The sequence below is a fragment of the Brachypodium distachyon genome, chromosome 1 (assembly GCF_000005505.3).
Source record: "Brachypodium distachyon strain Bd21 chromosome 1, Brachypodium_distachyon_v3.0, whole genome shotgun sequence".
Taxonomy (NCBI): domain Eukaryota; kingdom Viridiplantae; phylum Streptophyta; class Magnoliopsida; order Poales; family Poaceae; genus Brachypodium; species Brachypodium distachyon.
Window position 1 is genome coordinate 13,795,707 of NC_016131.3, and position 25,561 is coordinate 13,821,267.

Genomic DNA, 25,561 nt, shown 5'->3' on the forward strand with positions numbered 1-25,561 from the left:
TGGATCCAGCCCAAGACAAACCGACCATCCAAGAATTCAACGGCGAAAGTAAACAGGGGTAAGAAGAATTCTACAGGTGTACCTTTCACCGTCCGAAAATCCACAACATGGCCAGTCCAAGCTTAGCTAGCTAGCCCGATCGAGATCGACGGCGACAGAGACGTCGTACGGGTTTCATTAATTTAGGGGTCGGCCTCTGCTCGCTCTCACACACTGACAGTGTGACACATGACCAGCTGCACCGGCCGTAACGTGACCAAGAAATGGTGGCACACCTAGCTTAGGCTTAGCAGCACAGCACGCACGTCCGTACAAAAAAGTTAGTTGTGGCCGGTTACTAATTTGGTGCAACAGCTCCACGCACACCGTGGCAATATGGCATGTACGTGCAAGTTGATTCACTCTTGGCCTTACGCCTTGTTACACGTACTAACGTGCATGTCCACTTTGCATAAACTGAATTAGCTTAATTGGATCGTGTCATGTTACGTGCGGCGCAGGCCAAGCCATGCTAATTGCTACTTGTATTATGCTAGTCTCCTTGTTCCTTGTTCCATTTGACCACATATATACTCCAAGCATGACTATCACGGGAACAGGGTCGATTTATTGTAGATATATTGGTTCGATGCAGAAAGGTGGATTAATTAGACAGAAAAGGAAAGCCACGATGTCGGTTCGATCAAAGTACCTTCGTTCGTCAGTCAAACCGACAGGCTTTAATTTGAGTCGTCATCCCTTTGTATTATCCATCCCATCCGGATATATTTGCCAAATGACTTTTCTTCACATAACACTTTCATCGGATAACGGAACAGAAAACAACAGTACGTTCACCCGATGGCCAACATATAGAGTTTTTACAAGTTTTTTTTTTTGCGGGAGCAAGAGCTACATGTTCAGATAAGCGTCAGAAACAAAGTTTTATTATTTCCTCCGACCCATATTATTTGTCTCAAATTTGCTTAAATATGGATGTATCTATGTTTAAAAAACGTCTAAATACATGTAATATTTCGACTAGTAATTCTGACCGAAGTGAGTACTAATATTTGTAATATCAAATAAGTATAGCGGACTTATTAAACTAATTAGAATTGTAAATGTTAGCAAAAATTTCTGCTAGTACTATATATAGTTTGGCGATTTAGAACAAAGCTATTTAGTGAAGAATGGAGTAGTAGAAGGTCGACGATCATGATAAAAAAATCAATATCTCAGTACGTGATCCATAGAAAAAGAATCATGTACGGATGGAGATCGCTAGCTAGAAAACTCATATCTGAGACATTCCAAAGATCCATCCGAGAATCTTATCCACAAGTTTTTTATACCACCTTCCATTTTTCCCGTCGCCTATATAAATCCCCGGGAGCCCCATGGCAAACCCAAACACAAACCACAAGCACATCTTCGATCGTCTTCCATCGTTGACAAGCAAACTCAAGCAAGCTTAAGCAAGAAGAGCTAGCTAGCTAGCAACTGTACGTTCCTTCAATCAATCAATGGCGCCGTTGATGAACGGGAGCTGCAAATCGGAGGAGAAGAAGTTGCCGGGTGCGTACGTGACGTTCCTGGCGGGCACGGGGGACTACTGGAAGGGCGTGGTGGGCCTGGCCAAGGGCCTCCGGGCCGTGAAGTCGGCCCACCCCCTCGTCGTCGCCGTGCTCCCCGACGTCCCGGCCTCCCACCGCCAGATCCTCGCCTCACAGGGCTGCCTCGTCCGCGCGATCCAGCCCGTGTACCCGCCGGAGAGCCAGACCCAGTTCGCCATGGCCTACTACGTCATCAACTACTCCAAGCTCCGCATCTGGGAGGTACGCACACATTAATCGATGAATCGATCCTCCTTTCTCCGTCAGCTTGAGCTTTCGTCTTTGCGTGAACTGGTTCGGTGCATGAAACTCGATAAAATCATCAATCTCTGATATTATATCTTCTTGATGTGATTAGTTTGTGGAGTACGAGAGGATGGTGTACCTAGACGCGGACATCCAGGTGTTCTCCAACATCGACCACCTCTTCGACCTCGAGAAAGGAAGCTTCTACGCCGTCAAGGACTGCTTCTGCGAGAAGACATGGAGCCACACGCCCCAGTTCAAGCTCGGCTACTGCCAGCAGCGCCCCGACAAGAATGTCTCCTGGCCGGCCGACACGCCGGCGCCGCCGCCGCTCTACTTCAACGCCGGCATGTTCGTGCACGAGCCGAGCATGGCCACGGCCAGGGCGCTGCTCGAGAAGCTCGTGGTCACCGACCCGACGCCGTTCGCGGAGCAGGATTTCTTGAACGTCTTCTTCCGGGATGCTTATAAGCCAATCCCGTTGGTGTATAATCTTGTTCTTGCCATGCTCTGGAGGCACCCCGAGAACGTCGAGCTCGACGCCGTCAAGGTCGTCCACTACTGCGCCGCGGTAATTAATCAAGATCAGATTAAACCCTCAATTGTTGCCCTCCGCCATTAATGGATTTTTCTAGCTATATATCTCTGTTTTGTTTCTTGATTATTGATTTGATTTGGTTGATCAGGGGTCGAAGCCGTGGAGGTTTACGGGGGAGGAGGAGAACATGGAGAGGGAGGACGTGAAGATGCTTGTGAAGAAATGGTGGGATGTCTACAACGACGACAGCCTCGACTTCGACGATTCTTACAAGGAATTGAAGAAGAAGAGCGAGGCCGGCGGCGTTGTCTTTGACCACGAGGCCGGCGGCAAGCCGGCGCGTCGTGGGGCGACCGCCATGGCGGACGGCGCCGGCGCCGTCAAGTACTCCAACACGCCGTCCGCCGCCTAGGCATCATGAATGCATGGGCATGGCAGCAGCCCTGGCTTCTTCCATGAAGAATACATACATAAATTGTACACTTTGTTATGTTTTTTGGCTTGCAATTTGCCGGAAAGAAAGAATTTGTAGTTTGTAAGCAAGTACTTGCGCTGTACGTACGTGTATAAAGGATGCCCATGGCTAAAACATTATACTGGTGTATAGTATATACATGGTTTTGCAGTCATTGTTATTCGACGTACATCACACAGTGTATGAAGACCTAATTGATCATAAAGGTTTAGTCATTAACTTTACTACAGTGCTGAGAATTACCAACAACCAAACTGAATGCAGCAAGCTGATGATTACAAGTGATTAACTGTTGTACTCGATTGGCCTTTCCATGATCCACAGGATATGCACGAGTTAAATGGAGTACTACAACCGAACCGAGTCTTCAGCCACTACATACACTTCTGACTACCAAAAAACCTAGTACAACAGATCCTGATTCACCTACTCTTTATTGCTAGCCACAGTTTTACACAATCATCATTGACATTTTATACCTCACAGGCATATATCATCATATAACTTTATGCACCACCCCAGTGTGATTAATTTGGACAACAGCAGCAGGTTACACATAATTTTACAAGGCAAAAAACGGAATAGCCAAATTGTCGGACGGGGAGTGTTTGCCAGGTCAGATCAGCACAAGGAAGAACTCCACCTGACCATCTTCTGTTATTCCCGTGGCCTCGCGAGCCACAGGGAACTCAGGGCACGCAAACGTGAGAAGTAGTCGTGGATAGCTAGGAGAGCACGAGAGGCCTGCCGGATCGTCAGGATCCGTTGCATTTGATGCAAGGTCTGCTGCCGCAGGTTGTCCGCCTGGTAGGTAGATATCAAGCAAGAATTCTCATCAAGACAGAATAGACCGAACTAAAGGACCACTGATGGAACTGGAAGTGGTCAGCTAAATTTCATGTCGGTATTCACTAAATGTGCTGAAATATCATGACTGGAAAGGTTGAGGGCGAAGAGGGCTTGCCTGGCGAAGAAAATTCTCAAGCGTTCCGAGTTTGCCCATGGCCATGGCCATCTGACCCATGTAGTTTGCCACATTTCCTGAAGAACCAGATGAACCTGAAGAACCTGAGGTGCCGAGAGATCCGGCCAATGTCTCTGCCAAGGACTGCTGCAAGGCTTCCATCCCTTGTGACAGTGCATCCTCTGCCTGCTGGGAAGATTGCTGGAGGTTTGTTAACCCCAGAAGCTGCTGCTCAGTCAGAGGCTCAAGGTGATTCGCCAGGAGCTGAAATTTTTATATCATATCAAGAAATCAGTGAATCTTACAGGGCCAGGAAGGGCATTGAACAAATAACAGATCCTGGAGATTTAGTACTACACTCACCTTCAAAAGCTCGGATGGGCGGAAACCCCCAAGCCATAGGAAGCACCTTTCAGCAGGTGTCTTCCACATGCCTGACAGTATATGGAACACATCGGCCTTCGCCGCCACGCCTTTGACCTTAAATATTTCATCATAATGTGCCATTATGCCATCTACGATGAGGCGCAGGTCACTGTCACTTGCATGAGCATTGACTGCAGTTCTCAACTCATTTATTTGCTTATTTTGCTCCTCAAGCCATCTAGTGTATTCGATGTCGAAAGTCAGTGCCCCTGGAAAGACAAGCTTACTGTTCAGATGTACTTCCAACAAGATAGATGACACACAATTAACATGGATTAACCACACATCCAACAGAACAGCATGCAACAAAAGGATAAGCCACAAACATTTACGGGTGCAATTATGGAAATCTGAAGAACATTTACCATTTCCACTCATGGCATGGGTTTGGTCTCCGGAGCTGGAGATGAAGATCCCCTGCAAACAAATATCCAACAAGAGGCTTAATAACAGCAAAAACATACTCTATTCCAACAAAATAGCATGACCAACATCCAGAAAATAAAGATTTACCTGCTGGCGAGCTTTCTGGAGCTCCTGCTCTAGTTGTGCAAGTTTCAGCTTACTGCTCTCTAGCTGTTGCACATATGACTTCAAACAAATAGAAGGACATTATTAGTCGTTCGAAAGAAATGAATAAGCAAGTATTCAGGGAAAACTATAAATTCTAACACACAAATATCATGTATGATAAATTCATTTAAGTTTGTACACGCAGATAACAAGGAATTCATTCGTCTTGGAAACTGAAAGCACATGGATTAATCCCTGGCAATGTCACATGTGACTTGTCCCTTAATGCAATGTGCAACTATCATTACAGAATAAGACAATCATGAGACTGAAACAAAGCCATGATGGTATATAAAATATAATGAAGTCAGTTCAGTTCATTAACGCAACTGCAAACAGCTCTGCCCAGAACCCATGATCCCCTTGCTTAATTCATTAATTAGAACTCCTTCCTTTTCTTTCTTTAAAAGCAACAACTGTGTCAGCCCAAAGCCCCAAAATAACAAAAAACTTAGCTCTTGGATCAGGTTAAGTTATTAAAACTAATCCCTTTCCAATAGTTTAAATCAAGTTAATTAGGAAAATTATTAATTCTCATTGGGAACAACTGCAAATAAGGAAAAATTTGTAGCAATACCTTTTTTCTCAGCCGACTTTTTCTTGCTGCCTCGCGATTTTGAGCAAGACGCCGCAGTGTCTACCATATGGAAAATGCAATCAATAAGATACAACACAAGATTATACAACAATATACAAATAAAAGAAATAAAATATCACCTTTTGGTCCAAAGGTTTGTCCGACCTGTCAGACCTATCTGAAGAATTAGAAGCCATGAGTGCCCCACTTTGTCCTTGTTCTAACTGCAAGTAGTTGAGAACTTAGCATGTTTGGAGTCTCATTTTGCAGTGTATGCATATTGAGTTAGTAAGTAAACAGACTAAGAACGGCAAGTTTTCGTTGACATCTTCAGCATAGTTTGCATATTGAGTCAAGTATAAGGTCTAGTGTCTCCAGAATACAAGTCCTAGTAACTAGTAAGTAGCAAATCAAATTACAATAGCACTATGTAGCTTCCGATTTTTCAACTCTGTTGTTGAGCTTGAACAATTAATTTCAAGCACAGTGTGATCTACAGTTTAAATACTCACTCAACTTTGAGCATAACAGTCTATTTATCTCTAGAAAATGGCGCAGGTAAAGACATTAGGTGCTTAAATGGTCGAGTTCAACTTAAAACCCAGTAGCAAAAAGGGTGAAAACAGAGTAAAGAATCAAAAGAAAGAATAATGATTACCCTGTGGTTCTTGCTATGGTTATCTACAACAGTTGAGGTGTCTGTCCTCGAACTAGCATCTGCCATCACCGGACTTCAACGGACCACAATCAGGAGACAGCAAATCACTTTGCTCTCCCCTTTGTAATGGCAAGGTAGCGATCCTGAACTATGCTCTGTGAGATGAATTGTTGTCAGGATCTATAGTACACCATGATGTTAAAAAAGAACTTTGACAAATTAGTAGTTCAAGAACATTAATTTCACATTAAACGATAATCGGTACTCCCTCCATTCCACAATACAAAGCATATAGATTTTTTTCATTTGTTCCACAATACACCTTGGTACCCGCACCCGGCCAATAACTACTCACATCCATTTATTATTAACCCAATATGAGTGGTCAGACACTAGAAACGAGAGCTGTCTTGTTCCAAGCGTACAAATCTATATGAGTTATATTTTGGAATGGAGGGAGTACATGGTTGTACTTACTTCTTTTCGATCCAAGGCAGTAGCTGCTAGTGGTTTACTACAACTGAATGACCTGCCATAAAACACCCCTTCCTTAGTACACAGTAGTACAAACACAAACCCAAACCCAAACCCAAATAATTAGCATGTCGGAACATTAACAAGAATATGCACATTGGTTTGTACTTGTGCCCATCTAAAACCCTACAGGCTGGCCTATCTCCATGAAGGGCCACAACACAGCACTTGCTACTTCCCTCCTATGCGAGTGCCACTGGAGTACTGGAGTAAACACACGAAATCCAGCCATTACTACTACACTAAACCATCCCCAGGCAGGCAGGAGACCGCACTACTCACCGACGATTCTCAAATCTCGATACAACAAGCACACCGACTATCCTGACCCGGAAGAACGAAACTTGGCAAGACAACTGACGACGAGCACAACCTAGAGAAGATCTCGCTACCGGCATGCCACATGGTAACCGAATCCAGCTAGCTCATACTGAAAAGAACGAAAGGAGCTAAGGGGAGCTCGGAGTCTGGGGGTAGGAGCATACGGTGTACGGACGACGCTGGCGGGCGCAGCGAAGCTCGGCGGGGTGGCGCCGGCGGGGCGCAACCATGGTCAACCCCGGTGGGGAAACGGCCAGGCTGGGGAACTCGGCGGCGAATCGGCGACGCGGCTACGAAGCTCGGGTTCTTCCGGCCGGCGGCGGCGAGCGCTCCTCCTCCTTCCCTAGGAGCTCCGGGCTGCGGCGTGGCGGATTTGGTGGGGGACGGATGGGGATTCGGGGAAGCTTCGAGAAGCTGTTTCGGCTGCTAGTGGTAGTGGTGGACTAGTGGAGGAGGCGGAGGAAGGCGACAAGGAGCCGTGAACTCGGTGCATGGGCTGCTGACGTGCCCGTGACATGTGGGGTCACGTGGATGGATGGCCGGGCCCACCGCTTTCCCTTCCTCACCAACTCCTCCCTCCCATGTCCGTCTTTGACTTCCCCGCCGTTAAAAAATCGAAATGAAATAGCGCCGTAAATAAATATAAACATGAGGCTCAGATGTCACGAGATTTCCAACCAAATCATATTTAATACGAGAAGGTGGGAGCAGAAAACAAAAATGTTTATCCCACGGTCTCATATGTTAGTCGCAAATTTGTCCACCAAATTTGTCCAGATACGCATGTACAGATGCACATTAAAACGCGTTTAGATATATGTATATACAGAAAAAGTCATGACATTTAATATGGGACGGATGGACACTGTCAATGTGGTGGCTAAACACATGGTACTCTCTCCGTCTCTTATTAAGAGTCGTAATTTTGTCTAGATATGCAAATACTTGCTAGTTCATCCAACCACATTGTTTGGGTTTCTCCTGCTAGTGTAAAATTTACATATGAATTGGACATGTGCAATCTATAAAGGATGAAGTTATGATCATAGACACATGATTAATCTACTAAGCCACCAATTTAAAATCCAAACTCGTTGTGTGCGTCGGGAAACAAAAAGAAAGTTATGATGTGAATGGTATCTAAATAATTATAACGTTGTTATTCATGCAGTAAGAATTTGTCACCATTGCTCTTCTTCCAACCTTCAGAACATTACTCGATGCCCGTGAGATGCATGCTATTATAAAGTTTAAAAGAAAGTAAGGACCAACATGGGGGTGTAGCTCATATGGTAGAGCGCTCGCTTCGCATGCGAGAGGCACGGGGTTCGATTCCCCGCACCTCCATGCAACATTTTTTGGACTACAATAGCTGGCAAGATCATATTTTGTGGATAAAGAAGAAACACGGTGATGAACCAATCAAATAATCAGATCCTAAGTGATGGCTTCAATCCAATGATCAGAGCCCTAAATAACTCCTTTTTTTTATACAGAATGATATGATCCATAATTCCATATACAATTTCTGAAGAAAGATTAAAAACTGTAATACAGGATGCAGCGTCGGAAGGAAAATTTAGCTCTGGATTCTGGCATCAACATAAAATCATTGCCAAATCCCATCATCAAACGCAGAACGTGATTTAAGTTTGGTATCGTGAAGAGAAAAGGCCCTGAGTTCGGGTCGGTGGTCATCAAGCTGGCTAATAAGTAGGGATGGACGAATCGGCTTTAACAGAGTAGGCGTGAATCCCACCTGCAACATTGTAGATTTTTCTGAACCCCTGCAGAACGATGGTAAAACCTTTGTCAGGGGATGTTTTTATATCAGTGCACAAGTACTCTACACAGGTGAATGAGTCTAAGATTTACTATGTCAGTAGTTCAATTACCTGTGACTGCAGCCATTTAGCTACCTGCATTGAGCGCATGCCATGGTGGCACTGAAGCAAAAGGTAAAGTTAGAAAGCTGCACCATAATGCACTAACACAGATGCTACTTCCATTAACAACCACTGAGATTATCTGTATGTAGGAAAGTACTATATACTTCTATAGACTATGTTACTGGCCTTTACGGAGCATGCTGGCAGCAGTTTTGATCGTAGTAATGGACTTACCAAAACATAAGTGTCCTTTTCAGGATTAAATTCATCTGTCATAACTGGCCCCCAGGTTCCAAATTGGCGGAGAGGCAGGACCTTGAAGCCTGGAAGGGAAGCTCTCTCCCTGCCAAACAAGAAAGCATCAAATCCATCGGAATGGGTGAACAATTAGGACAAGCAAATACACCGAACGGGGATCGCGAAATACACCCGCAAATGAAAAAACTTCCACAAGTATCCGACTGTACATGATAACACGTGGAATTCTGCATCCCGGTCGGGTAAAAAGGGAATAAACACTCGGACTAACAAAGTTATATACTCTGCAAGTCTAAGCCACAATTCATGAGTGTTTTCTCATTTGAATTTTTGTACAATGGCGAAGAATCTTACACTTCATCAGGCTCCCGAACATCAATCAATTGTGCTTCTTGAATAAAACTAGGATCTTGCATTTTTGCGTGAAGCTCTTCTGGTCCAATATCTTCCAGCGTGCATTGGTCTCTGCCATTTGGTGGAAAAGAGATGAATACCATCCCATGTATTCTGAAATCTAATATTTTGTTGTTAAAAGCAGAACCATTTACCTCTCAGAGAGCACCTGCACTAAATGCCATCCAAATTTTGTCTTACACCTTACAACTTTCTTCAAAGGAGCACTAAATGCTGCTTCTTCAAATTCCGGTACCTGCTCAAGTCAATCGTAGGTGCTAAGGCTTCCAGTTACACGAATATGCAAACAACCAAGTAACAATACCAAAACAATAAAAGTGTGTGTGCACTTGTTTGCCAGTTGATAATATTGAAAACTCATGATAATTTGGAAGTCAGAAAGCAGTAATTTGGTAATTCCATCACAAAATAAACCAAATTCAATGCTAAATAACAGAAGGTACTTAGGAAACATAAAAATTCCAGTTGCCTCCTACTTGGATTTTATGACCTCTACCCAGCATAATCAGACAGTACAATTCCACTTTGCAGTTTAGGCAGCATGGTTGTCCGTTGTCCCATTTGAACAATAATAATATGTGGAGTCCTACTAATAACAATCTCTACTAGTATAGTAGAAAGGCAAGTTAATTATGTACCATCTGTCCCCTTCGAACCCACCCAAGCATACCGCCATTTTGTTTTGATGGACACAAGGAGTGCTCCACGGCTAAATCACTCAAGTCTGCCCCTGAAATACAGAAATAAACAACCACGCTCGCATTGTGACAATCAATGACCTCTCGACATTTAAACAGAAAAAAACAAACCAGCTTTTGAGCACTTCTTCTAATGTCTCATACTACGCAGTACCATGTTTTTACAGTAACCAAAACAAAATATCGTATAAGTCACCGTCCACATCGATGACACTGGCTCATCTCAGTATGTACACTTGAATGTTTATCAAATTATGGCATTTTTATTTTGCAGCAGCCTTGAACTTAATACATGCATTGCATTGTAGTAGAAGGGATTGCATTGCATGGATCATAACTAAGACACTCATTTTGCAAGGGGCAGATGTTTCCCCACATTGGATTGTATGGTTCTCTAAATTAATTAAGTATATCAAATATTACAACACAAACAGGACTAATAATTAATAAACCACCCGGAAGGAAATCAACGACAATTTCAATAACAATCACCTGAAGCGATGCACTTCTCTAGATCGACCAGAAGCCTGGCATCCTTTTCGCCGACAAGCAAATGCTGGACTAGCACTTCCTTCCCTTCTCTCGGAGCACTGCCAGCCGCAGCGGTGCAGAGAACTAACCAAACACAACCACCAGAGATTCATGTCAGCTACTCAATTCGACCCCACTGAGCAAGCACCCCAAATTGATGCAAACCATACAATCATACTGTTAGAAGAAGAAAAAGGGGGAGGCAAACCCCTGAATCTCCCACGACTGAAGAAAAATGCACCACAATTTCCAATCGACAAACACGCAAGCAAGCGAGCGAGCAACAGTGCGCGGGCGTGGCCGACTCACCCCTGGTGCTGGGCCTGGGAAGGCCGGCGGGACGCATGGCGGAGCCCCAGGCCACGGAGAAGGGGCGCGCGGACGGCGATGCAGAGAGGGCCGGGGGGCCTGCAACGGCGGCGGCGGCGAGGAGCGGGCCCTGGCGCGCGAACCCGGAGAGAGAGGTCGCCGGGGAAGAGGAGGGAGCGGGAGAGTACGGGCACGGGAGGCGCGCGGCCCTGGCTCTGAGACCGAGCATGGCCGCCGTCTCGCTCAGCCGCTTGCCGGAGGAAGAAGACGGATATTGGGATTCGGGAATATTCTGCTGCTGCAGCTGCTTCTAACAGAAGAAGAAGAAGAAGAAGAAGGCCGGGCTATGATTCTAGACGGCCCGTTGTGCGGCTCGAATTTGGCCCATAAAGCCCAGCGCTGTCGGGAAGGGCCTGATGAACTCGGGGTGGGCTGCCTGGGCTCGGACGATCCTTGTCGATTCAATTCCCGGGCGAAGTGTACCCACGATCCGCTTCTTCCTCCCCTCCCTCCCTCTCTCTCTGCGGGCGATCGCAGCCACGGCGGCGGAGGGCCGGGGATCCATCGATGGGCAACGCGAGCGGGAGGCTGGAGGACGTCGCGGACGCCGAGATGGACGAGGGCGGCGGCCGCGGGCGCGCCTCGTCGACGGGGTACGTCGGGAGGATCGGAGGCGGCGGCGGAGGAGGAGGAGGAGGGCCGTCGTCCCCGCCGAGCAGCCCCCCGCGGCCGCACTCGCCGCGCATGTTCGTGCCCCAGGTCAGTCAGTCGTCGATCAGCCCTCGCAGATTCGATCCAATTAATTAATCCTCCCCTGCGTTAAATTCCCTCCCGCATTCTCGATTCGATTCGATCGCGCTGTGGTTAATTGGCAACTTTGTGACACACCGATTCAGTTTAATTTCACCCTAGCTAGCTATATATACGATCAACCCTGTTCCTAGAAATATAAACTGTATACTAAATCATGTCTAAATACATTTAAGTTTTGACAAACTTGAGACATCTTTTGTTGGACGGAGGAAGTAGTTTTTGTTAATTCAAATTTCTTAAATTTCATCCAAGTATATAGAAAAATGTACTGAGATCTACCATACCGAACAAGTATACACTACAAAGATATGTAACGGGTTGGATTTTTCTATGAATTTGGTTAAACTTTAAAATTTTGATTTAGGACAAAGCTGGAGGTACTATCTGTCTGTTACTGTCCACTGTTATCTGAAGACGTGTTAGTCTGAAACTGAAGAAACTTCATGTACGTCTGAACGAAGGAGACTGTTGTACTTGAGATGTTGTGGTACTCCCTTCAGTTCAGACTAGTTGGCTGTCTCTGCATATCATGAACTAATTCTTCTTACAGTTCATGCATTGATGTGTATATACATTTGATGTTATTGATTTGCATTGTGCAGAGTCCTGTGACTCCGCTGCAACGAGCGACGGACGTGCCGCCGCCGGTGTTCAACCAGATACTGATGCGCGACCAGCAGCAGCACGACGACTCCGATGGCCCTCCTCAGAAGCGGATCCCCACCCTTCTCCTCTGGCCTCACGGGGGCAAGAGCATCCACGTCGAAGGCTCATGGGATAACTGGACATCAAAGTAATTCGCATTACACTCAATGTCCTTAAAACTGATTTGAGATACTGAAATTATACTGACAGTCTGACACTGTCAATGTGTAATGCAATGGCGTGCAGGAAGCCTGTTCAGAAATCCGGGAAGGACCACACCATCTTGCTCGAGCTCCTGTCCGGGGTGTACCGGTACCGGTTCGTCGTCGACGGCGAACAGCGGTTCCTGCCCGACCTCCCCTGCGAGACCGACAACAACGGCAACATCGTCAACCTCCTCGACGTCAACGTGAGTGTATCTCATATAACCAAATGTGTGCCATTGTCGACTACTTTTCACCGGAGATGACTGGCATTGGCGATGAATGTATGCAGGATTTCGTGCCGGAGAGCGTGGAGAGCGTGTCGGAGCTGATGGCGCCGGCGTCCCCGGACTCAAGCTACGGGTTCCAGGCGCCCGAGGACAAGGAGTTCGCCAAGGAGCCCCCCGCACTCCCAGCGCAGCTCTACCTCGGCGTGCTCAACTCCCGGACGACGACGTCCAGCTCGTCGGGCTCGACATCGGAGCAGCGGTCGGAGTGCGCGCGGCCGAAGCACGTGGTGCTGAACCACCTGTACATCGAGAAGGGGTGGGGAGCGCAGCCGCTGGTGGCGCTGGGACACACCCACCGGTTCCGGTCCAAGTACGTCACCACCGTCCTCTACAAGTCCATCCAGCGATGATGATACCTAAAGCTAAAGCTATAAATGCTGCCGTTGCAGAATGGAATTTCCAGAAGAAAAAAAATTCGTCCCGTAGAGACCATTTAGCTTTTCTCCTTGTCTTGTCTTTCTGGTTTGTGGATATATAAGTTGTTTTGGGATTTTTGGGTGATTTTTTCTTGAGGAGATCGAACACAGTATTGATATGTTCACTGTCCGGCCAGATCGAATAAAAGCAGAGTAACATGAGTTAACGGAAAGCTTAGTGTTCATATATATGCTGGTAAGGGCGTGTACAATAGGATGACGTCAGTTTTCTCTTAGCGATGCCATATAGAATAAAATCTGACGTGAGAAATGAAAAAAAGCAAAAGATTTCTCTTAATTAAGAGATGATCTCTTCACAAAAATGATAAAACAAAGATAAGACAAATTTTTCATTGTACTAGATTTTGGCTTTTCTTAGTATTTATTTAGTTAATTTTATTCATCTAAGTATTAATTTTAAGATATAACACTAAGAGATAAATCATTGTACAACATGTTTTGTTGTCTTTTCTAATTGACGTGGCACACCTAAGGGCATATACAATGGGATGACGTGAGCCTTCTCTTAACGATGCCACATAGGATAAAATCTGACGTGAAAGAGAAAGAAATGAAGAAAAGGCACAAGCCTTCTCTTAATTAAGAGATGATCTCTTCACAAAAATGATAAGGCAAAAATAAGGCAAATTTATCATTGTACTAGGTTTCACATTTGTTTAGCATTTGTTTAGTTAATTTTATTCATCCGAACATTAATTCTAAGATAGAACACTAAGAGATAACCCACTGTACAACATGTTTTGTTGTCTTTTCTAATTGACGTGAAATGCCTAAGATAAGATAGTTTTATCAACCATTGTACATGACCTAAGATAAGACAGTCTTATCAATCATTGTACATGACCTAGGCGACTCATAGGACAAGGAGTTCGTATTAATTCTTATTACTTCCTCTTTTAAGGAACTCTAGCTGTTTACTCCTGGGCCTAATTGACATTAAAGCCTGAAGGCCCAGTAATTCACGAGCGCCTGCCTGCCTGCAAGGCCCAGAGTCCTGTAACGGATGAGTCCTGGAATACGGAAACTTGGAAAGCTGAGGGGCTAACTGGGAAGTGTGGCGACTCCGCGTCCCAACCGCGTGCGGGGCATTGGCGTCATTTCAGGCCCGTTTGAAAAGATGCCACCGAACCGTGCATTATCGAGCTCGCGCAGCCCCACGTGTGCACACAGGGCCTTTCTGGCCCTAACGGAAACACACCAAAATTCCCCAAATGCCCTTCTACGAGTGTTTCCATTTTTCTTTTTCTTTTTTAATTCCATTTTTAAACTACAAATCAGATTTTGTGTAGCCTAGATGTTACGCCATCCAGCCCAAGGGTAAGATCTGACCTAAACAAGCAAGCAAATTTCAGTTCTTCTTTTTTTTTTCCTTTGTCGTGATGTAGAATTCCAATTCTCTATTTTATCGGATGTTCCACGGGAAACAAATTTCAGTTCTCTTTACAGTTAGTGACATGTAACCGGCTGTTGCTTAAATTTGCTCTGCCGAGAAAATATACTCCACCACAAACTTGTTCGTCGTGTCACTCGTATTTTTTTCTCATTATTTGCCGAAACTCGACGTCCCAGGAGATTTTACTCTCAGATCTCATCACATTTCTTTTTTTTTTTAGAGAGAATCGTCACTTCTTTACATTTCCTCCCAAAATATTTTCGACAAAAAATTCAAAAAATTGTAGAGTTAGTGTACTAACTTTTGCTGTTGAAGAAAAAGGAAAGTGTCACGGACAGAATATTTGGAAAGGGAGTGAGGAGGAGGCGAGGGGCAGTTTGGGAAAGTGGGGCGGGCCGGGGCGGCACCGGGTCGGGCGTATAAAGCGGGCCGGGAAAACTTCCACCGGACGCCACGCCACACAACGCTCCCAACCTCTCTCTTCTTCTTCCTCTTCCTCGATCCACCCACGCGGCGGCCGGCGGCATGGCGGACCAGCTCACCGACGACCAGATCGCCGAGTTCAAGGAGGCCTTCAGCCTCTTCGACAAGGACGGAGACGGTAATTCATGAAACCCTACCACACCATATCCCTCTCCGCTCCCTCCCTCCGGTCGGATCGACCTCCGCTGATCCGCGACCGAGATGCTATGCTATGCTATGCTCGCCGCCGCCGCTTTGCATTGGCGCCCGCCCTAGCTTTGCCTTCCTTCTCGGGCAAATGGTAGATCCGGCCCGGATCTGGACGGAATCGGGGGACCGAATTAACCGCGTCGCTGTCTCGTGTGTGCCTAGTGGCGACGCGGGCCCGCCCGGTCGGCGCTTATCGTCTCGGTTGACCATTTCGCGGCAATGGCATCCTCGCCGCCGCCGTTCTAGGTCTTCTTTATCATTATGTCGCGATCGCGTCCTCTGCTACTTGTCGGATGCAGCTAAACTAGTAGTACCACTACGACTTCGTGTAAACAAATCTTAGTTGTTTGACCGCACACGCTGAGTGAGTTCGGTTTAGGTTTAGTTAAGTTCATGTGGAGATTCCCCTCCTGGGGGCTGGAAATTCGGCACGGGAAAATCCTGTGGAATGTTTCGTTGGTAGGGGGTAATATAACGATGAAGTAAGTGTACTGGTGCTTGTAAGATTTCAAGTAGTTATGTGATCCAGCTTTAGATGGTCTGGCTGCTTAGTTGAATGAATATCTTGTTTTGGCTCCCCATACTCTAGTAATTTATGTCTCTGTACTGGTAGGTTCGATCCGATAATATTTTACTGTCCTGAATTACTGATGTTCTCTTATTAGTCATGTAATGTTAAAAGTCGAACTGTGTAGGGACTTTCCTGGTTTCAACGTTTTGCAGCAAAGTTATGGTTGCAGTAATTCATGTCGATGTAATTCCGTGAACTTCTTACTCAGGCGGCTTATAATCTGAATAAGTACCTGATAACTTTACTTGTGCAAGATATTCTCAGTGGTTTCGGTTTAGCATTTTAGTGCCCTGCGTGGACATTCGCTAATCCCTTTCGTACTAGTTTACACCTTATGCATTATTGGGAGTAAGCAACAATCTATTTCCTTCTCTGTTTATTCTGTAACTCAGTCGCCCCTAATTAGATGCATGATAATGAATAAAAGTTGTTATCTATGATCTATCCATGTTTTTAAGAAGATTTACTCTGTTATAAGCACAGTTCGAGTTCCTGTGTTTGATTCCGGAATTGTCTTTGTGTGTCTATTACAGGTTGCATCACAACCAAGGAGTTGGGAACTGTCATGCGTTCGCTTGGCCAGAACCCAACGGAGGCTGAGCTCCAGGACATGATCAATGAGGTTGATGCTGATGGCAACGGCACCATTGATTTTCCAGAGTTTCTCAACCTGATGGCTCGCAAGATGAAGGACACTGACTCAGAGGAAGAGCTCAAGGAGGCCTTCAGGGTGTTCGACAAGGATCAAAATGGCTTCATCTCTGCTGCTGAGCTCCGTCATGTCATGACGAATCTCGGCGAGAAGCTAACTGACGAGGAGGTGGACGAGATGATCCGTGAAGCTGATGTTGATGGTGATGGCCAGATCAACTACGAGGAGTTTGTCAAGGTCATGATGGCCAAATGAGCCATTCTCCGAAGGCTGAGGAGATTGTGCATTGCACATTAGTTAAGATGCAACTCTTATTTCATCGATTTCCAGTGAAGCATCCTACTAGCTGTAGCTGCTAAAATGGACGGACGTGTTTCCTGCTATGTTCCCCTCTCCAGTGTGTTTTCAGATCTCTTGTGTTTTGTGTGAACTTGCCCTCTCTGGTGTATCCTGATTGCAGTTGGACCCATTTGTAGTATATTTTGTCATCAACTTCTGCTTGACTCTTCTAGTATCAATGGACAGCCAGTGTTCCATATTCCCTTTGATCGTTTATTCGTTTTACGGATGTCATACTGTGCTTCAGTAAAGATTTTTTTTTACTGGTTACAGATAAAGATCTATTTAATCTATACAGTATATAACTAAGATGGAATTTAGTGAACACACACAAAAAAAAGAGAGATTTGTCTGTCTGTGCTGCTGGGTAAGCTGCAACAAACAATTTGTTGGATGATAGCTATGTTCCAGCCTTTGAGTAGTAGGTAGCAACTACCACGCATACTCTTGCCCTTCTTAAGGCCAGAAATTGTATGCTGTGCTTAGGGTAGAGTAGAGCACATGGAGGAGGAGAAGAAATTTAAGGTTCTCTGCCTGCATGGCTTCAGGACGAGTGGGAGTTTCTTGAAGAAGCAGATCAGCAAATGGCATCCTTCCATCTTGCATCTGTTTGAAATGGTTCTTTGCTGGACTCGTCATAGATCATATTTAATCGTTTTGCCTTCTGCTTTCGTTTGCTCTTGAGTTTTGAGTGTAAATTCTGCTGGTTTTCAGGTCTTCCCTGATGGTATCTTCCCAGCTGGAGGGAAGTCAGACATAGAGGGCATATTTCCCCCACCATACTTTGAGTGGTTTCAGTTTGACAAGGTAAGTTTATCCAGATAGAACCAAAACTGAATTGGTGTTCTGAGATTTGGCTTCAGTTTGGTCGCCGTCCTAACACAACGATGTACTTATACGAAGGAATTCACCAAATATACAAATCTGGAAGAGTGTATTTCATATCTTTGCGATTACATGGTGAAAAATGGACCTTTCGATGGCCTGCTTGGATTCTCCCAGGTAAAAACGGAAACTGTGAAGTGAAGTGACTACTCTATTTAATATATATTTTTAATTTGAAGCAAAGGTAACTGCAGATGATCTTTTGAGATTTCATATATTCCTCCGTCCAACAAGAGGATGTCTCAACTTTGACTAAATTTGAATGCATCTATATACTAAGTCGTGTAGATACATCCAAATTTTAACAAACTTGAGACATCTTTTGTTGGACGGAGGGAGTGTATAGTTTCAGATATACTGTGGTATCTGCAACTAGCGAATTGCATTCAACTGTTTGAGGTGCATGATGATATCAATTCCTGAGCAACAATTGCTATACTATTTTTTCCCCTCTATTTACAGGGTGCGACACTTTCAGCCCTTTTGATAGGCTACCAGGCACAGGTACACATTTCTACTCATAAGTTCTACAAAGTTTGTGTTTAGTTATTATATAGTTTAGTTTACGGCAGACTGTGTTTGTAAATATTACAAGTCAACTGTGACATCCAGATACCATTTTAAACATGATGGCCCTCACGATCTAGCATTTCAGTTGGTAGATCTGAGTTTGGAATACTAAATATTATAATAGGATCTCAGTCCCATCCTGACTGAATGTTCTTTTTTATATATAAATTTAGTAGCCGCACATGCTGTTCAAGGTAAGGCAGAGCTACTCTCCCAGAGCATATGCCGGAGATCTCATAATCTTATACAGAACTTGCTAACACAAGCTAACAAATATCTGTCTAAGCTAACTGCAGTAACGAGCATAAATTTACTAGAACACCGACACTTAGCAGGAATTTTGGTTCTTCTCCATGGAGGATCTCATCAAAACCGTGTGCAATTTCTGGTTCCATGTGGATTCTGACTAAGCCGATTGGTGTAGGGCAAGGTGCTGAATGATCATCCACCAATTAAATTCATGGTGTCAGTATCTGGGAGCAAGTTCAGGGACCCAAGCATCTGCAATGTGGCCTACAAGGAGCTGATCAAGGCGAGATCTGTCCATTTCATTGGAGATAAAGACTGGCTCAAACTACCTTCCGAGGAGCTAGCCGCTGCCTTTGCCGGCCCTCTCATCATAAGGCATCCCCAGGGTCACACTGTCCCTAGGCTTGGTCTGCATTCTTCCCTGTATCCGTATAGAAATTTACTGTCAAATTCTTCTTAGCTGTTCACAAGCGTGCATTGCGTAGCGCTTTCTTGTGAATGAGAGTTAGTTTGTTTTCCTTCTACAGATGAGGAATCCGTGAAGCAACTTTCTGAATGGAGCTCAAGCATCCTGGAAGACCTCAAGAATTCAGACAATCCTCAGGACTCGAAGTCAGAGAATTCATCCGATAAGGATGATGTTGGCGTGGAGTCAGCAGAAAACCTGATGAAACAAGTTGCAGCTTGAGGCAGTAGCAGTAGGTGAAAATATGCTGGTTGAGTTGTGGGGGTGTGTGGAGTCTGTTGCTTGATTTGTTTTATCCAGAATACTTGATGAACTTGTTCATCCAAATCTGCTGCCAGTGCGTCTCATTGAGATAATTGAATAAATCAGTCTTGTCTGAATCACCCAACTGCCTGTTCTTTCCCATGTTCATTCTTCATCTTCAGCAGTCTTGCAGAAAGTGAGTGAAGAGTAACACAGTAGAGCATCTAATGCTACACAACTACGTACAATTTAACCTTCCCTTGTTCATCAAACCAAAAAAGAGAGGCATTTCAAGTTTTCAACCTACTGCTATATGTTTAATCTGCTTCTACATCGAGCAACAACAAAAAACTAGGTAGCAAGGATAGCTATTTACAGGAGAATCTAAAATGCTAGTTCCTGAGAAAGACAATCTGCAGCTGCCTCATGCTGTGGAGCTTTTTTCTTCAGCCTCACCTTCACAAACCCAAACAACGTCCTTTAGCTGTGCAGAGAGTGTTCTGTAGAACTGAAAACAGTTGATGCTGAGTCAGTAAGGTTTTACCCATTTGCATCTACAAGAATAAACTCTTTAGGATAAAAACAAAAAAGAAAACTGCATCCTCCTTCATTGGGTACTGTTTGAGCTCATTTAACATGAACTGCTTTAGCTCTAGTAGTTGCGTCCTAAGTTATTTGCATAACTAGGCATGCATAATCTTTCATGTCTAATTTCATAGGATAAAAAGATTCAGGAAACTAGCCCAAGAGACAAAACATTCAAGACTAGTACCTTCTGAAATTCCAGAGTATCCCCTCTTGCCTTTTTAAGCACAACAACATGCAAAGATGGAGCCACTTGGAAAACCTAAGCATGTCATAAGAGAATAACTTGATCAATAATTGCATTTCATTGTGAAAGCATTTCTTTTACTGGGTAATTTTGTCTAACCTCAGTAGCAACATTCAGGTTTCCTTTTCTTCCTGCTTCTATGTTCTCCATTTGCATCTGAAAAGAACAAGATATAGGTGGTTAAGTCATATAGGTGGTTAGGACAGTCTCATTTACTCATATTCAGATACTTAAGAGGAATATTAGAAGGATGATTAGCATACCTTGTAGTTTTTCTTTTGGATATCAAACCCAAGTGGCTTAGCTGCTGCTTCTATCCTATTGATGATTTCTTTGGGAGGACATTGCGATGTAAATCTTTTTTCTCTCTTGTACTTCTGTCATAGAATAATAAATTTTAGCTGACTTCAATTGCACATCTTCTTAATTCTTATGAAATAAATTGTGATAAACATATATATGCTGAAACAGACTCATGCGACACAATGCTGCAACAGAAATGTTCCTAACCTTATCAGTTTCAAACAAATTCTCTAGATTCAGCCCCCTATTCAGTGATATCAACTCAAATGCGTTCATCGAAGCTGGCTGCCCTTCCATTTCCTCTTTCACATGTTTTTCCTGGCAAAAATAGAGACCATCTGTTTAGTAATCTTATTTCAACCATAAAAGGCTAATGGTTTTTCCAGTAATAGCACACCTCTGAATCTCCAAAAGCAGCATCAACATCATCCAAGCTAGTTTGGTATTTCTCATCAAAAACAGGTGGCTTGTAGCCTTTTTTGAACCATGGATCTTTTAACAGTTGAGGGATAGTTATCCGCTGGTCGGGAGCAATGAAAAATCAAGTAAGAAAGAACTCCATAAGTCATGTAGTCATAAACCCAAAAATTGCAGAGACTTGAAACTATGGCTTGTGTTCCATGACATCAGTTTTGTTGAAATTTTGGTTGACGAATGCTAAATCTCAGAGATGGAATGCTAAGTAAGAAAAACTTACAGTAGAAGGATTAGGATCCAGAATTCTGGCAATCAGCCTTTTAGCTCCATCAGAAAACCAAGAGGGACAAGTAAACTGAGCTCCAGAGATCTGTCAAGAGAAAGAGGGTAAATGAAAAGTATAGTAATATTCAACCAGTCAAATTGACATTTTTTTTCTGACAACTTATATACCATTTTATAAAGGGACGCGATGTTGTCATCCTCAAAAGGCAGATATCCAGCAAGCATCACAAAAAGAATCACCCCACAAGACCAAAGGTCTGCAAGCGTACCATCATAGCCCTTATCTTCAATAACCTGAATATTGCATAGCATTCGAAATTATCGTCGTACTCAGTTCTACATATAACGAAATAGAGACAACTTTACAAAGTACAAATAAACGTTACCTCAGGTGCAACATAGTTTGGTGTCCCACATGAAGTATACAGTAAGCCATCATCCTGTTAGGGTTGAATTAGTTGAAGATTGTGATACAAATGTTAAATTCCGGCAAAATAAAAAGTACAAAAGTGCAGTAACTTTTGTAATATTTAAGATTGTTATACGACATTACCTTCACCTGCTCAGATATAGCACTTAAGCCAAAGTCTGAGATTTTGAGGTTGCCTGCACTGTCAAGCAACAGATTCTCTAGCTGGAATATACATAAAACATCACTTTATCAATTTCCAAATGTCCGCTAGATCATTAATTTTTTAAATCATAATAGCTGATATGTAAAGCAGGAGTTGAATTGTTGACACTTGACAATATACCTTCAAGTCTCTATGGTATACACCCCTACTGTGGCAATAATCCACAGCATTGATCAATTGCTGGAAGTATCTGCGTGCTTCATCCTCCTTCAAGCTTCCACGCGCAACCTGATTATGAAATTAGTAGGAACAATAGAAGTATCATGTAAATGAACATACAGGGTATAATATAGATAGGAAGATTTCAAGCAATTGGTACACTGCTAAAGGTCCATGACAAAGGAATATGATCAAATACAAGAGGCAACCAGTACTAACGATAATATCATGAAGCTCTCCTCCTGTAACATATTCCAGAACAATGAAGATTCTTGCTTTACTTCCCATCACCTGTTAACCAAGGCAAAATAATCCACACAGTTATCAATTGTAGACTTCAATCTGAATATTTCTAACGCGGGGACATAATTTAAAAAATGTGTATGCCAGGGTTGGTCTACCTCATGCAGGCGAACAACATTGGGATGCTGTATCAACTTCATTGTACAAATTTCCCGTCTAATCTGCAATAAGAGTTTAGAGTGGAGTCAACATTAAGGTAGAGCGTAAAGATGTAAACTGGCCTTTCTTGACTATTTACCATGTAATCCAATATCACAAGGGATAGTTATTTTTGTAGTTAACGACAGCACTGGACCTAAGTACCGTTTGCCGTACTATACTAGGTACTATGCTGTGAAAAATCTAAGAAATGGTACAAAGTCATGCAAGGTAATTATCCGAGAATGACCTGTTCGACCAATCCGTGCTTCTGAACCTTCGCCTTGTCGAGGATCTTGATAGCAACAGGATCCCCGGACTCCATGTTCTTTGCGAACCGGACCTTTGCAAAGGTTCCTTCCCCAATCGTGCGTCCAAGCTCATACTTCCCAATTCGTCGCCTCACTTTAAGTGAAGCTGCCCTCTTAGCCTTGTACATCTTCCAAGATAGGAGTAGTTCCTAGGTGGCTTCAAGCCTGTTCAAGAACCTGGTATTGAACAATGGAACACAGAATCAGACGGCAATTCCAACAGCTCTTTTTCATGGAACTTATTACAATTCAACATTCTCATAGAATCAGAGGTACGAGACAATTCAGACGATGGTGGACCGAGCAAAAGGGAAAATGCTAAAATGTCTGAAATCTTCGGAGAGAGAGACCCAAAAAAAATAACTGAATGAAGATTGCAAAGGTGCAGGCTTCCATTCGCTGGAATTTACTAGAAGCTGCCGAAACCTTGAAAATTACGGAGCTTTCATTCACTGGAATTTCCTGGAAACTGCCGAAACCTTAAAAATTAAGACGGGGCATTAATCGCAGAGGGTTACCAGTTGAAGGTAAACATCAAGGGGCCCCTGGCCTATGCCATCAACTAAATAAACCAAAACTATCCGTAAACAACCGGATAGCGCAAAAACAGAACGAGAAGAAAAGAAAACATGTGCTACTTCTAGGAAGAAAATTTAGCAAATTGGATCTCGCAGTACAACACCACCAGGGTCGCCGTGCTTACAATCAAAACAAGCCATTCAAACAGACCCCTTGAACAAAAATTCCACTCGAAATCGAATGCCAAGTCTGATCCCAGCCCTCGTGTCGAACTCACAAACTCGAAATGATGTCAAAACTACTGTACCGAAAGCCCCAACCTTGCAGAGATTTAGAAAAAGAAGAACAATTTCGACATATCTGCAGCAGCAGCACTAGGAAGAAAGGCAACCAATGCTTAGAGGCCTGGAAAGAACGGCAATTAGAAAAGAAAGGAAGGAAGAAAGGCCTGCCAAGATGCGATGATGCTTCCCCAAACCTGGAAAGCGAACCTCCCGGCTTTTCTGCTGCAAAAGGTAACTGAAAAACGAAAAGCGAGAAGAAAACGCTGACACAATGCAGATTCAGGGCCATCCAGCAGCGACCAGCGAATCAAATCAAACATCCCCGGCTGCAACTAATCAAAGCGAGAATGAAGCCGGCATCCCGAAAAGATGCCGCTAACCGATCAATCAGGAACAGAGATACCCAACCGCGACGAGGACAGGTTCGCCGAAAGAACGGAAGACAGAAAGCGGCGGCGGCGGAGGCGGAGGATAATCCCCCAATGCACAGACTCTCCCGACCTTCGTGCGCGAAACGGGACGGACAGAGCAAGAAGACCATGGAGGGGATCGGAGCCGTACCTTGCGAGAAGAAGAAGACGAAGACGAAGAGCGGCGAGTTGGCGCCGGAGAAGAGATGAGGGAGGGGCCTCACGAGGAGCAGTGGACAGACAAGAGGAGTCCTCGTCAGTACTCTTCTGCAAAGGTTTCCTGACCTTTCCTTTTTGTAAGGACACACATGACAACAGACAAACAAGCAAATATTACCGATACCACTGCCTCCCATGGTATATCTGCTACCGTTTTGATACTATGGGCATTCTGCCTTTTCATGGCTCCAAGGAATGTCACTCCTTATCTGGGTTTCTTCATTTTTTCCCTTTTTTGGAGAAAGACATTTATGTGGGTTTCATTCTTTCTTAGAAAGAGATACACTTATGTGGGTTCCTTTTCTCTTTTTAGAGGTAGAGAGAAAGAGACTTGTGATGGTTTTCTTCATGTGTCTCGTGGACCGTCGATCGATATAGATTTTTTGGGAAAGAGGAAGTGGTTTGGATTTTTGGTGAACATGTTTGTGTGCGATGTAATAAATGGTGGTGGAGTTGTCGTAAGTCTAGAATGCGGGTGTGGAGCTCGGTTTGTGATTCATAATTGCATTCCCTGTACGTGTATGTGCTAGCTCTACGGTTAGTCATTGAATAAAGCCTCATACCTTTGCAAATATTGCAAGGACGGAGATGCGGAGGAGCATCATCTTTTTGACGACATCAATATGTACGTGGCGTGAAATACTTGGAAGTTGAATGTGATGGATCTTCGGAACCGGGAACTCATTTGTGTGGCTAGGGCATCATTTATGACTGGTCAGAGCGGGGGGTACCGCAAGCGACAACGGAGTGCGGTGTCTTTTTGATGACGTTACAAGTTTACGTGGCGTGGCGTGAAACATTTGGAAGGCGTGTGCGACCAATGGATCCTTGGAATCAGGAGCTCATTTGTGCGGCTCATGATTGGCTGGAGGGGTATTGGGAGCGACAACAGAGGATTGTCATCATCTTTTCAATGACTTCTATGGTTTCGGAATCAAGAGCGCGAGGATGTCATCGCCCCCTCCTCGACCAATCGGTGGAATTCCCATCCGCGAGCCATTCTTCTACCATACATCTTTTTTCAAAAAAGAAATCAAAGATTCAAAAACCTCTTTATTTTTCTTTCAAACTCAAAATAAAAAAGAGGGTAGAAATTAAACACCTCCGATAGAGACAGAAGCGCGGCTTAATTAACTTAAGACTGTGGATCACGCTGCGCTGTGCTTTTCGGTTACCAGCTGCGACTTTAATTTATGTCCATTTTTATGTACGATCGTGATGAACATGCATATGGAACGGAGGAACTTCTAAAAAGAAAATAAACGATGGGATCAGGGGATGAAAGCATTGACATTCTTAAGCGACATTAGCG

General features: G+C 44.2%; 6 protein-coding genes and 1 non-coding gene across 8 annotated transcripts; 4 read left to right on the forward strand and 3 right to left on the reverse strand.

Annotated features, from left to right (window-relative positions):
* Positions 1 to 1,370: 1,370 nt before the first annotated feature.
* Positions 1,371 to 3,023, forward strand: LOC100846042 (galactinol synthase 2). Its single transcript, XM_003559719.4, has 3 exons — positions 1,371 to 1,817; positions 1,954 to 2,412; positions 2,528 to 3,023. The coding sequence occupies exons 1-3, from the start codon at positions 1,506 to 1,508 to the stop codon at positions 2,789 to 2,791; spliced, it is 1,035 nt and encodes a 344-aa protein (XP_003559767.1). The 5' UTR covers positions 1,371 to 1,505; the 3' UTR covers positions 2,792 to 3,023.
* Positions 3,024 to 3,136: 113 nt separating this feature from the next.
* LOC100822409 (transcription factor TGA2.1) lies at positions 3,137 to 7,347 on the reverse strand. 2 transcript variants are annotated; one of them, XM_003562379.4, is made up of 10 exons: positions 7,072 to 7,347; positions 6,530 to 6,581; positions 6,053 to 6,207; positions 5,535 to 5,618; positions 5,395 to 5,454; positions 4,758 to 4,835; positions 4,610 to 4,661; positions 4,182 to 4,453; positions 3,819 to 4,082; positions 3,137 to 3,658 (listed from the first exon to the last, which is right to left on the reverse strand). In XM_003562379.4, exons 3-10 carry the CDS (start codon positions 6,116 to 6,118, stop codon positions 3,512 to 3,514), a joined length of 1,023 nt encoding a protein of 340 aa, XP_003562427.1. In that variant the 5' UTR covers positions 6,119 to 6,207; positions 6,530 to 6,581; positions 7,072 to 7,347; the 3' UTR covers positions 3,137 to 3,511. The 2 variants fall into 2 exon arrangements, with proteins under 2 accessions (XP_003562427.1, XP_014752950.1); XM_014897464.2 differs by lacking the exon at positions 6,530 to 6,581.
* Positions 7,348 to 8,181: 834 nt separating this feature from the next.
* On the forward strand, positions 8,182 to 8,254 carry TRNAA-CGC. Its single transcript has one exon. It is a non-coding gene; the product is annotated as a tRNA-Ala (tRNA).
* Positions 8,255 to 8,349: 95 nt separating this feature from the next.
* On the reverse strand, positions 8,350 to 11,309 carry LOC100822715 (rhodanese-like/PpiC domain-containing protein 12, chloroplastic). The gene is made up of 8 exons (XM_003562380.4): positions 11,007 to 11,309; positions 10,659 to 10,781; positions 10,107 to 10,198; positions 9,603 to 9,703; positions 9,409 to 9,519; positions 9,031 to 9,139; positions 8,803 to 8,853; positions 8,350 to 8,694 (listed from the first exon to the last, which is right to left on the reverse strand). The coding sequence occupies exons 1-8, from the start codon at positions 11,233 to 11,235 to the stop codon at positions 8,614 to 8,616; spliced, it is 897 nt and encodes a 298-aa protein (XP_003562428.1). The 5' UTR covers positions 11,236 to 11,309; the 3' UTR covers positions 8,350 to 8,613.
* LOC100821786 (SNF1-related protein kinase regulatory subunit beta-1) lies at positions 11,297 to 13,521 on the forward strand. Its single transcript, XM_003562377.4, has 4 exons — positions 11,297 to 11,765; positions 12,422 to 12,612; positions 12,711 to 12,873; positions 12,960 to 13,521. Exons 1-4 carry the CDS (start codon positions 11,574 to 11,576, stop codon positions 13,305 to 13,307), a joined length of 894 nt encoding a protein of 297 aa, XP_003562425.1. The 5' UTR covers positions 11,297 to 11,573; the 3' UTR covers positions 13,308 to 13,521.
* A 1,687-nt stretch (positions 13,522 to 15,208) lies between these two features.
* Positions 15,209 to 19,574, forward strand: LOC100823033 (family of serine hydrolases 3). The gene is given in 9 exon segments (XM_014896800.2): positions 15,209 to 15,388; positions 16,564 to 16,928; positions 17,363 to 17,388; positions 17,483 to 17,639; positions 17,736 to 17,828; positions 17,925 to 18,023; positions 18,369 to 18,410; positions 18,901 to 19,132; positions 19,253 to 19,574. Coding segments are annotated over 9 exon segments (1,251 nt in total). The 5' UTR covers positions 15,209 to 15,312; the 3' UTR covers positions 19,414 to 19,574.
* LOC100821473 (CBL-interacting protein kinase 31) lies at positions 19,454 to 24,360 on the reverse strand. Its single transcript, XM_003562376.3, has 15 exons — positions 24,182 to 24,360; positions 22,757 to 22,994; positions 22,467 to 22,529; positions 22,285 to 22,356; positions 22,027 to 22,134; positions 21,825 to 21,905; positions 21,658 to 21,711; positions 21,440 to 21,565; positions 21,267 to 21,356; positions 20,967 to 21,089; positions 20,777 to 20,887; positions 20,530 to 20,643; positions 20,366 to 20,422; positions 20,207 to 20,281; positions 19,454 to 19,942 (listed from the first exon to the last, which is right to left on the reverse strand). Exons 2-15 carry the CDS (start codon positions 22,943 to 22,945, stop codon positions 19,859 to 19,861), a joined length of 1,347 nt encoding a protein of 448 aa, XP_003562424.1. The 5' UTR covers positions 22,946 to 22,994; positions 24,182 to 24,360; the 3' UTR covers positions 19,454 to 19,858.
* Between the last annotated feature and the right edge of the window lie 1,201 nt (positions 24,361 to 25,561).

Excerpts from the sequence above, each read along its gene's own strand:
- LOC100846042 (XM_003559719.4), top strand. The coding sequence starts at position 1,506 with ATGGCGCCGTTGATGAACGGGAGCTGCAAATCGGAGGAGAAGAAGTTG. Across the intron at positions 1,818-1,953 it reads CCAAGCTCCGCATCTGGGAG|TTTGTGGAGTACGAGAGGAT; the intron begins GTACGCACACAT and ends TGATGTGATTAG. Across the intron at positions 2,413-2,527 it reads TCGTCCACTACTGCGCCGCG|GGGTCGAAGCCGTGGAGGTT; the intron begins GTAATTAATCAA and ends TTGGTTGATCAG.
- LOC100822409 (XM_014897464.2), bottom strand. The coding sequence starts at position 6,118 with ATGGCAGATGCTAGTTCGAGGACAGACACCTCAACTGTTGTAGATAAC. Across the intron at positions 4,454-4,609 it reads CCATGCCATGAGTGGAAATG|GGGCACTGACTTTCGACATC; the intron begins GTAAATGTTCTT and ends TTGTCTTTCCAG. Across the intron at positions 3,659-3,818 it reads TTGAGAATTTTCTTCGCCAG|GCGGACAACCTGCGGCAGCA; the intron begins GCAAGCCCTCTT and ends TCTACCTACCAG.
- LOC100822715 (XM_003562380.4), bottom strand. The coding sequence starts at position 11,235 with ATGCTCGGTCTCAGAGCCAGGGCCGCGCGCCTCCCGTGCCCGTACTCT. Across the intron at positions 9,704-10,106 it reads GGGTTCGAAGGGGACAGATG|GTACCGGAATTTGAAGAAGC; the intron begins GTACATAATTAA and ends TGACTTGAGCAG. Across the intron at positions 9,140-9,408 it reads GTTCGGGAGCCTGATGAAGT|GGAGAGAGCTTCCCTTCCAG; the intron begins GTAAGATTCTTC and ends CTTGTTTGGCAG.
- LOC100821786 (XM_003562377.4), top strand. The coding sequence starts at position 11,574 with ATGGGCAACGCGAGCGGGAGGCTGGAGGACGTCGCGGACGCCGAGATG. Across the intron at positions 12,613-12,710 it reads TGGGATAACTGGACATCAAA|GAAGCCTGTTCAGAAATCCG; the intron begins GTAATTCGCATT and ends AATGGCGTGCAG. Across the intron at positions 12,874-12,959 it reads TCAACCTCCTCGACGTCAAC|GATTTCGTGCCGGAGAGCGT; the intron begins GTGAGTGTATCT and ends GAATGTATGCAG.
- LOC100821473 (XM_003562376.3), bottom strand. The coding sequence starts at position 22,945 with ATGTACAAGGCTAAGAGGGCAGCTTCACTTAAAGTGAGGCGACGAATT. Across the intron at positions 22,135-22,284 it reads GAGAGCTTCATGATATTATC|GTTGCGCGTGGAAGCTTGAA; the intron begins GTTAGTACTGGT and ends TTTCATAATCAG. Across the intron at positions 20,423-20,529 it reads TCCAAAAGAAAAACTACAAG|ATGCAAATGGAGAACATAGA; the intron begins GTATGCTAATCA and ends TGTTCTTTTCAG.